Source organism: Pangasianodon hypophthalmus, chromosome 16, assembly GCF_027358585.1.
Source record: "Pangasianodon hypophthalmus isolate fPanHyp1 chromosome 16, fPanHyp1.pri, whole genome shotgun sequence".
NCBI classification, from domain to species: domain Eukaryota; kingdom Metazoa; phylum Chordata; class Actinopteri; order Siluriformes; family Pangasiidae; genus Pangasianodon; species Pangasianodon hypophthalmus.
This window is the reverse complement of record NC_069725.1, coordinates 23,356,594-23,367,218: the sequence shown is the minus strand read 5'-3', so window position 1 is coordinate 23,367,218 and position 10,625 is coordinate 23,356,594. Positions and strand designations below refer to the sequence as shown.

Genomic DNA, 10,625 nt, shown 5'->3' with positions numbered 1-10,625 from the left:
AGTTTCACACTTTCTAACTCATGTCTGAGAGCTTTAATGTACAATCCAGTCGTGTTTTCTATTAAAAACTCAGTGAATATGTCGACAAAATGGAGGGGGAGTTCAGACCTGATACACACATCTGATACGGTTCTGTTGTCAAGGTCCGTGATGATTGACAAGATCTTGTAGCCAATCAGCATGCAGGGAGCCGCTGACGTTGCACGGAAGGCACAGCGCGTTTCAGCCAATCGCCTCGCGTGTTTGCGGCACGTGCCACTTTTCGCGGCAAAGTAGGATTTGGCGCGTGAAAATCAGCTCCTCTGTTTCCGATCAGCTGGAACAACAACAAAAACAACCGCGCGCGCGACGCCGAGGCGGAAAAGCCCGAGCTGATCTCCTAAACCCTGGACACTTAAAGCGGCTATAAGGAACATCTGAGCGCTTCTGGAGCTTTATATTTACACCTGCGAGCTTTGGATGATTGTTTTGTCCTTTGTTTTTTCTGCTAAAACTTCCTGAATGAGCCGAGAACCAGCCCGAGCTGCAGGAAGAGCTGAAAGAGAAACCTTCTTTGTGCTGTCAGATCCGCTTCTTCTGCATTTTCTCTAAAGAATTAGTTGTTTTTATTCCTAGAACCTGCTTCTGCATGAAAGTTTTAGCGATTGCATTTTGAAAATGGGCAAAAAGTTCATCTTTTTAGGCTTTTTTGGCCTGTTTCTCTTTCCAGTGCTTGTTGCCGAATAGGCCTGAGCTTGTCTAAAAGCTGACGTGATTATAACTGATACATTATAAATGATAATATGCATTAATATTAGTGTGTATTGGTGGTGGTTTTTTGTTGCTGTTTTTATGCTTAATCTCTGAACTGCATGTGTGTTCAGAGATTAGTGCCAAAACAAAGGAGACTTGAAGAAATTCATTACAATTAAAGTTAGATTGCATGAATATTGAATGATGAAAGCTACAAGTCTGGAGTTGTAACAGGTTCATAAAGTCAACCTGAAGATCTGAAGCCAGAGATTTTAGACTTTTGTAGTGTTCTGAAACTACAAAAAACATTAAGCTCTTCAGATTAGTGATCAAATGGGTCATCAATATCAGTTTAAAAGCATACAGCTGAAATCGAGTGTAATTTTACTATTTAACTTCTCCTCATCATCATCATCATCATCATCATCATCGGTGGAGCTCTGAGACAGGAAGCTGATATAACTGGTTATTATAAGACAGGGTGAAAGGTCACATCTCGGATGGCGGACACGGTGGTTTCTGCTCACAGCTCAGAGGATCTCCTGGCTGACTTTGAGACTCTCCTGAACAGTGGCAGCATCGACCTGAGCGCAGATCATCAGATCGTCATCATCTCTCCAGCGTGCGGCGGTGTGGAGCTCCTCCAGCCCCGGAGTGCCGGAGCGGATCTGCTGCTGTTCTCCACCCCACACAGCACCGCGCCACCCGGCGTACAGCAGCGCAGAGACGCCGCGCCGGGCCGCCCGCCGGTACTGCGTGCGCGCACACACCACACACACACACACACCACACACACACACACAGCAGCACAGAGACGCCACGCCGGGCCGCCCGCCGGTACTGCGTGCGCACACACACCACACACACTCACACACACCACACCACACACACACACACACACACACACTCTCACACACACACACACAGCAGCACAGAGACGCCGCGCCGGGCCGCCCGCCGGTACTGCGTGCGCACACACACCACACCACACACACACACACACACCACACCACACACACCACACACACACACACACACTCACACACACACACACACACACACTCACACACACAGCAGCACAGAGACGCCGCGCCGGGCCACCCGCCGGTACTGCGTGCGCACACACACACACACACACACACACACACACACACACACAGCAGCGCAGAGACGCCGCGCCGGGCCGCCCGCCAGTACTGCGTGCGCACACACACACACACGCCACACCACACCACACCCACACACACACACACACACCACACACACAGAAAAGGGGCACAGCAGCACAGAGACGCCGCACCGGGCCGCCCACCAGTACCACACACACACACACCACACCACACACGCACCCCACACACTCACATTACACCCCACACACACACACACAGAAAAGGGGCACAGCAGCACAGAGACGCCGCACCGGGCCACCCACCAGTACCACACACACACACACACACACACACACACACAGGGATACAGCAGTGTAGAGACACCGTGCTGTGCTGCCTGCTGGTACCACACACACACACACACACACACACACAGACACACACACAGAGTAGTGGCACAGTGGGTTACTAATCAGAAGGTCGGGGGTTTCAAGCCCCAGCACTACCATGCTGCCACTGTTGGGCCCCTGAGCGAGGCCCTTAACCCTCTCTGCTCCAGGGGCCCTGTATCACGACTGACCCTGCGCTCTGACCCCAACTTCCTAACAAGCTGGGATATCTGAAGAACAGAATTTCATTGTGCTGTATATGTGACAAAGACAGGCTACTGCACTCACGTACCTGATCTGACACACACACACACACACACACACACACACACACACACACACACACACACACACACTGATACTCATAATAATAACATTTACCAGCCATCAATTCTTGTTCTCTTATTGTTCTTCCTCCTCTTCTCTCACTCTTATTCTTCCTCTTCCTGTTCATTTTTGTCCTATTCGTTTCATCCTTTGTTTTTTTTTAATCTCCTCCTCCATTTTTCCTCTTTCTGCTCTTCTTCCTCTTCTTCTTTTCCTTGTTTCTCCTCCTCTCCTTCCTCCTCTTCTCCCTTTCCTCTTTCTGTTCTGTTTTGTTTTTTATTCATTTTCCTGATAATCATTTTATCTTCTCCCTTTTCTTCTCTCTTTCTCCTTCTTCCTCTTTTCCTCTTTCTTCTCTTCACTTCCTTCCTCTTCTACCTTTCTTCATCTTTCTTCCTTTTTTCTGCCTCCTCCTCCTTTTCTCTCACTTGTCATTGTCTTGTTCTTATTTTCTTATTTTCCTTTATTTACAACTCACTGTTCATCTTCTTCCTCATCCTTTACTTCCTTCTATTCCTCCTCTTTGTATTCTTCATCTCTTCTACTTTCTTCTGCTTTCTACAAAGTAAATAAGGTATCCAAAGTTATAGTTGGTGTCCTTTGACCGTGCGCGCGCGTGTGTGTGTGTGTGTGTGTGTGTGTGTGTGTGTGTAGGTGAAGAGGAAGTTGGATTTGGACAATGATCACCAGTACATCAGCACTACCAGACCACCTCCACCATGTCCTGCTCCTCCTGCTACGCCCGGACGTCCCAGAGGTACACACACACACACACACACACACACACACACTCATGGTGGTGTTTAAATATAATTTTGATAGTTTATAATCGTGCCTGTTGCTCGTCACGCTACACCGTGTTCGCAGTCAGTCAGCCATGCTAACATGCTCTCGTCTTTCTGTCCTCAGTCCCTCGTCTCAGCACGGAGAAATCACGCTATGACACGTCCCTGAACCTCACCACCAAGCGCTTCCTGGACCTGCTGGCTCAGTCCCCGGACGGCGTGGTGGACCTGAACTGGGCCTCGCAGGTGCTGGACGTCCAGAAGAGACGCATCTACGACATCACCAATGTCCTAGAGGGCATTCATCTCATCTCCAAGAAATCCAAGAACAACATTCAGTGGCTGTGAGTGTCAGCTGTCATATGCACACACACACACACACACACACACACACACGTCTGTGTAAAGTTCTGCATGAAAGTTTACACTTTATATCTTTATTTGTCCTTTAAGTACAATTTTACAAATTTCATTTTTAGTTAGTTCTCGATTATAGTGACGCTCTAGTTTTGTGTTGAGTTTCACTATCAGGACTAATAGCATATTAAAACAATGGGTTAGTAGGTTACATTGGCCACGCCCCCTCCACTGGGACTGAGACCCACAGGCCACGCCTCCTTCTCTATGACTGTCAGATACAGAGGCCACGCCTCCCTCACTGTTACTGGGACACAAAAGCCATTCTTAAATTGCATGATGTTGACATGATTTTGAACCTGGTAACCTAGTTTTGTGTGTGTGTGTGTGTGTGTGTGTGTGTGTGTGTGTGTGTTACAGTGGTAACCGTATCGACGGCGCCTCAGTGGCTCGCTATCAGGAGTTACAGAGAGAAGTGTCTGAACTGTCTGATGCTGAAGACAAACTGGATGAACTCATCAACAAGTGCAGCCTGCAGCTCCGCCTCCTCACCGAGGACTCGGAGAATAAGACATATCCTTCCCGTGTGTGTGTGTGTGTGTGTGTGTGTTACCTGACGTGTCGGTTAGCTCCCAATTGGAACCCAGTTGTTAGTGCTACTATTTTAAAACACTTGTATAATCAGTATATAGTGATAAATCACATAGGCAATTATCGTACATGCCGAGATGATTGAGATTGGAAGACTTTGTGTGCGATTTCATCTTTAACACTTTGCCACGCTGGGGTATGTGAGGTGTCAGGACCTGCGCAGCACCGTGGACCCTCCGGATCAGATCGTCATCGTGATCCGAGCCCCACCTGAGACGCAGATGACCGTCACCGAGCCCAGTGAGGTAATAACAAAACGATAGCTGTAGTGATGCTGAAGGTTGTGAGTTTAAATCCCAGGACTGCCACAGAGCCAGAGTCTTAGTACCTCATAAACTAAAAAGGAAATGAGTAGATCCTTACTGACTGATGATTTGGCTGCACAGGGGTACCAGATCTCCCTGAAGAGCACCAAGGGTCCCATCGACGTGTTCCTGTGTCCTGAGGACAGCTCTGGAGTTTGTAGTCCTGTAACAGGCTGCAGTCCCGCAAAATCATCCACTCACAGCCCTCCTCGTCCAGCCTCGTCCGCACAGGAAGCGAGCTCATCGACGCCAGCGACGATCCCGAGCGCCTCCCCGCTTCCTTTAGTGAGCGAGACAGGTGAGTGCTTGAGATTACAGCATCACAATATTTTAAAGCAGAAAATGAAATAATGCGCTAATCAGTGTGAAAATCGAATCAGTTGTTTTATTTACATGTTACGTGCTCGGCTTTGTACTAGCTTCCATCTCAGAGCAAGCTGTCTTTACTAGCTACGTACATTCGCCAGAGGCACCAACGAGCTCTGCTACGTTCTTCCAATTTCCAATTATTTTTCTTCGTACACATTCAGTGACAGGTCGTATATGACAGGCTAAGATGGAACCATGTTTGAGTTTCTCGTCCGTTTTTCTGCGTCAAACTGTAAATGGGAACCAAAGCTGTGAGTGCGAACTGAAGAAATGTCAGATCACACACACGCCATTGAATTTGTTGCTTTACAGCATCATACCTAATTTGCACAGAATTGAGAAAATCTTAATTCGAATGTTGCTTGTCTCTGAACTCGCAGCTTTGTGTCACACGGAGAACATTAACGATCACCTGTCACTTTGAGGTTACGCAAACGTACAGCTCATCGGCTTTAAAAATTACCTTCACAATGCTTTTTGTTTGTTTGTATTTTTTGGGGTTTTGTTGGAATTTTATGACTATAGCTATCTAACTTCAATGTGTGTTCTTGTTTGTTTGTTTTGTGGTTTACGTAAAGCAGCTGTTTAATGATCAAGTTCGACTGAGTAGTTTGGCATTTCCTCCACGATAAGACATTTGAAAAATAAGATATAATTCCGAAATTAAATCGATATCAGTGTTTTTATGGACAAATTCAAAATTTGCAACAAAACCTCACTACGCACACACACACACACACACACATTTCTATTACTATCCTTGTGAGGACTCTCCAAAGATAATATTATTAATGCAGCTAATTAATCAAACCTCTTGTAGTTTTTTTTTAAATAAAAGCTGCAGTTTTTTTTCCCCTGTAAGTTTTTCTAGTCATGGGGACAACCAGAATGTCTCCACGAGGTCAAAACTGTTAGATATAGACACAAGATATTAAAAAAAAAAAAAAAAAAAAAGGTGTCCACGTACACACACACACACAAACACAAACTTGTGTATTCTGTTTTCAGAGTCACTGCTGGACCCGTTCTCAGGCATCAGTGAGATGGCCGACTTTGACCCCTTGACGCTGGGATCGTCAGACTTCCTTTTGGATCGGGCTGGTCCCGGTTCCGGCTCGGATCCCTTCAGCCTGCCGATCGACAGCTTCATCAGCTTGTCTCCGCCGCACACGCAGGACTACCACTTCGGTCTGGAGGACCACGAGGGCATCAGCGAACTGTTCGACTGCGACTTCACCGACCTCGGCCCTCTGTTCTGAGAGTCTCTGTTCGTATCGTCCCTCTCCTTCACTTTATCACTTAGCACCATGCCTCTGTCAGTGGGCTAAAAATATTGGCACCCATTTTTAAAGGCACTTTTTCGAAATTTGTCTGACAAAAAAAATATATATTTCCACTCATCTGGAAGAAAAGGAAAAACTGACTCCCGTTTGCATCTTCAGCACTTCCTGCTTCATCATGCTAAAAATTGCTGCAGCTCAGAGCTGCCTTTCGTCCGTCACCAGCTCTTCACACCAGCCATCTCCGAGCTCTGCTTCTCTAATCAGTTTAATTTATTTATATAAAAAATATATCGTAATCTTGTTTCTTTTATTATTGTTTAAATTTCGAGGTAGATGTAAAGAGGGTTGTGTGTTATGTGCATAGAGAGGTGTATATAGTGTGTGTGTTTGTGTATGTGTAGAGTTTTGAATCGTAAGGTTTTGCTCAGGTGAATAGACGAGTCCTGCGTTACGATACGTGTTTTATAACGCGCCCTCGTCGATCTGTCCTTGTGCGTAACGGACGAGTGGCCACTTGCAGCGGTAGAGAAGTGTGTAGTGCTTTTCTTTCCTAGCTTGCAAAGTAGCTAGCAGCGCACACTGGCGAGGTTATTTTATCCAACATGTACAGATGTAGTCATGGTTGTCTACGTAAAACCCTACGTTAAAAAAAAAAAAGCATTAGATTGCACTGCATTCTGGGTAGTTGATCCCTCGCCCTTCAGCCGAACTGATAACGTAACAAAAATTAACGTTAAAATGGTGACGGTGATATAACCATGGGAAAGTTGACAAGGGCGTGTTATAAAAAGTATTGGCACCAGGCTTATTAGTGTGTTTGTGGTTGTTGCTTGAATTCATGCAGGATTTTTTTTTGGAGTACGTTTACAGAATGTCTGTGCGTTGGCGGTGGTTTTTCATTGGTTGATTTCCGATAAATCTTTTCAGTCATTCGTAATACAGCTTAGCGTGTGCTGATGTTAACATTTCACCTCACGATGATCGCAAAATCTTTCCACACACTTTACAATATAATCGTAGCATTGCATTTCTAAGCATTCGATATATCTATAATGAGTATCATAACATGACATCATATAACTGATAATCAGCAAAAGCCTAAATGCAGCACTGCTATATATATGTGGGTGGGGCGATATGACAATAAATCATATCACGATTCTTGAAAGTATTTTTACAATACATGATATGTAAAAACAAATACTTAACCCTGAAAGGGAGGAAAAAATAAAGGTTTAAAGATTTTACAATTTAAAAGGTTAAGTACACAATTTTATCATCACATAAGCTCCATGTAGTCAGTTTGTGATTTATAATAAAAAATGTAATACAAAGATATCACGATATCTTAGAAAAGTGTATTGTGAATGTGAATAATTTATCATGATATTGATATTATATTGTCATATCGTCCAGCCCTACTGCCATAATGATCCACAAGAACGTCATAGCTCATCAGATTCCTTTCAATTGTAAATGTAACCTTCATCCAGGATGTGTGTGTGTGTGTGTGTGTGTGTGTGCGCGCATGTGATTTATTATTTTTTTTCGATCTCGCACATCTTGCGTCCAAATCTTACTGTAACTCGCCTGATCCTCCTCATTTCCCATTTAATACAGGTTCCAATTATCCATTATGTGAACGTGATTTCTTCAACTGCTACCTAAAACTAATGTAACAAAAGTCCCTAATTAAATATTTAATATAAGGAATACCATTTATTCTTGTAAGTATATTCAGTATAAAAAAAGAACTAAAGGAGCTATGAGGAGCTGCACAGTGCTTTGGTTTTGGGGGGGGGACATTTGAAGGGAATTTCTCATTAAAAGTAGGAAAGGTCCCTTGTTTGGAGGTTAAATGTATGATGTCATCAGTGTGCGCCTCTAACGTGTTGCTCTGGAGTGTCTTAAAATTTCCCCTCAGACAGGAATTTAGCATTTCAGTGCAGAAAATTAAACACAGTGGTTTATTTGTTAAGAATATTCAAACGTTTGCTGCAAGCCCGTTCAGATTTATGCCTTTTCTTTTCAGAAATATAAAGAGCTTTGTGTGGAGTGGTTAAAAAGGAAGAAATCACGATCACTGTAGTTCAGTTAACGTTTAGCTATATTACGTCATTATGATTTTATTTCATCGCTTTAGTCTCCCAGAAACAGGCATTTGAACTGCCGTTTATAACCGTGTTTGTACAGCGATAGATGAATTTATTTTAATTATTTTTGTTATTAATATTTCTCTCTATTTATTTTTTTGGGGTCCTGAAATGGTCCTCATAGTGTAGTCTTTTTTTTTTTTTTTTTTTTTTTGCTAGCTTGCCCTCTAGCTAGTTAATTCCCAGAAATGGAAATATTTAAGTATTTCACCTTTTCAACTTTTTCATTTTTTTTTTTTTTTTTTTCTTCCTCCCTTTCCACCTGTAATAATGTATACACTGGTAGTTCATTTTTACACACAGAAATTCAGATTAACATTAGGTGCCAAAACTTTTGAGATCTCTCAGTTGACTGAAAGATCAAAGTTGTTTTTTTTTTTGGTTTTTTTTTTTGTTTGTTATTTTCAAATTTTGCAAATGTACCATTTTATAAGCTTCCCTTTCCACTTATTTTCTGTAAAATGAATAATTTCTTGTAATATGTTCTACACTGGCTCTGAGTTTCGTTACTATTTGAACACTCTCGCGTCGACTTTCCCTCACAACTAACGTCTAACGCATTCGTATTCATCACTTTTACAAGAATATTCCAAAGAAAATCAAGATTTTCTAGAGACACAGAAATGTAGCTTCTCAGCATGGCACAACAGACAGATTGGTTAGCCATCGATGCTAAGGGAAATTATTGTTAATTTTACTCACGCTGAGTATTTTTCTAGCATTTTTCCAACACATCTGAGTGAAATGTTGATATTCTTGACAGTTTTATGTAGTTTTTACTGTCACTCCGTCTTTACATAAGTCTGTATCAAAGACTTAACAGCTATGTGCTCGCTAGATCGCTATATTTCTAGTGTCAATCGTAGGCTCTCTGTCTGTGAAGTATTTTCCCGGTGCTTTTTTTCCCTGGAATTTTCTTACTACTTTAACCATTTAAACGGAGCTAATGTCTTTTGTTCACATTCTTACATCGAAAGCACAAAGTCCCAGAGTCATTTTGCTAACTAGCCGACTTGCTAGCTAGTAAAAATTTATAAAGTTGAAATAATTGTTAGCGTTTCTGCCTTTGGGTAATATTCTCCTTCCAATGTTCTTGATAGAACCCTAAACACAGTGGCGAGGATTGAACCGAGGGCAAATAGGTAGGGGAAGTCGACGAGGGCGTGTTATGAATGTGGTATTGGAACACAGCCCTGGTTCGTATAACTTAGTTTTAAGTTAGTAATCTGTAGAGGTTTTATTTAATAAGCTATTTCAATCATACATGAGTATGAGATAATAAACTGCCTGTGTGTGTCTGTGTATGTGTGAGTGTGTGTGTGTGTGTGTGTGTGTGTGTGTGTGTGTGTGTGTGTGTGTGTGAGAGAGAGAGAGAGAGAGAGAGAGAGAGAGAGAGAGAGAGAAAATGTGGCTGGGTTTTCAGAAAGGCAGCTTGTTCTACTTTGCGAGTGTGCACTTAAGTGTGTGTGTGCGCGTTTGTGTGCGTGCCTGTACACGTGTGTGTGGTGTAAATGCTTAGTCGAAAAATATCTTGGGTTGTGTGTGTGTGTGTATAAAGGTTTTATTTGTTGTTTCAAATGTGTGCAGTGTGTTGAAGAAGTTTTAGAGTTTTTCCATTTGGTTTGGGGATTGTGTGTGTGTGTGTGTGTGTGTGTGTGTGTGTGTGAGTGAGTGAGTGAGTGTGTCTGGGATCATGATGTCACATTATTCATTCTGTAACTGACGCAATTTATCCTGAAGTGCAAGAAAACAGTTGAATCTTTTAATCACCATCCAGCTGAAAGATATTTGTTGATAAACTACGTGGTTTGGAGAAAATGTATATCCATATGCAAATTCTTTATTATATGGCTTTTTAATGACAGGCAGTGAAAACAACAATGTTTCTGTTTCATTAACAATCCCAATAAATCAGTTATCTCCCTTCATGTGTCGTCCGTTTGACTGGATCACTGAGGTTCACGGAAAGTTTTTGATTTTCTTCACATTATTGCTCAAATTTTGTTTTTACTTCAAAGGTTCACATTTGGGGAACAGCAGTAGGATCCATTCAATCCTAAATGCCTTCCCATTAACTGTTCATGTTCACTCCATAGGGTATAGTATAAATTTGTATGTAGTACACTTCATACCCAGTTGCACTCACTCGCATATTAATCTTGATA

General features: G+C 42.8%; 1 protein-coding gene across 1 annotated transcript; it reads left to right on the top strand.

Annotated features, from left to right (window-relative positions):
- The first annotated feature begins 246 nt into the window (after positions 1-246).
- e2f1 (E2F transcription factor 1) lies at positions 247-10,388 on the top strand. Its single transcript, XM_053241023.1, has 7 exons — positions 247-1,481; positions 3,212-3,314; positions 3,467-3,686; positions 4,120-4,272; positions 4,481-4,595; positions 4,737-4,953; positions 6,033-10,388. Exons 1-7 carry the CDS (start codon positions 1,233-1,235, stop codon positions 6,281-6,283), a joined length of 1,308 nt encoding a protein of 435 aa, XP_053096998.1. The 5' UTR covers positions 247-1,232; the 3' UTR covers positions 6,284-10,388.
- The last annotated feature ends 237 nt before the right edge of the window (positions 10,389-10,625 follow it).

Coding starts and splice junctions, on each gene's coding strand:
- e2f1 (XM_053241023.1), top strand. CDS start 1,233: ATGGCGGACACGGTGGTTTCTGCTCACAGCTCAGAGGATCTCCTGGCT. Junction 3,315..3,466: donor TACGCCCGGACGTCCCAGAG/GTACACACACAC, acceptor TTCTGTCCTCAG/TCCCTCGTCTCAGCACGGAG. Junction 4,596..4,736: donor CCGTCACCGAGCCCAGTGAG/GTAATAACAAAA, acceptor TTGGCTGCACAG/GGGTACCAGATCTCCCTGAA.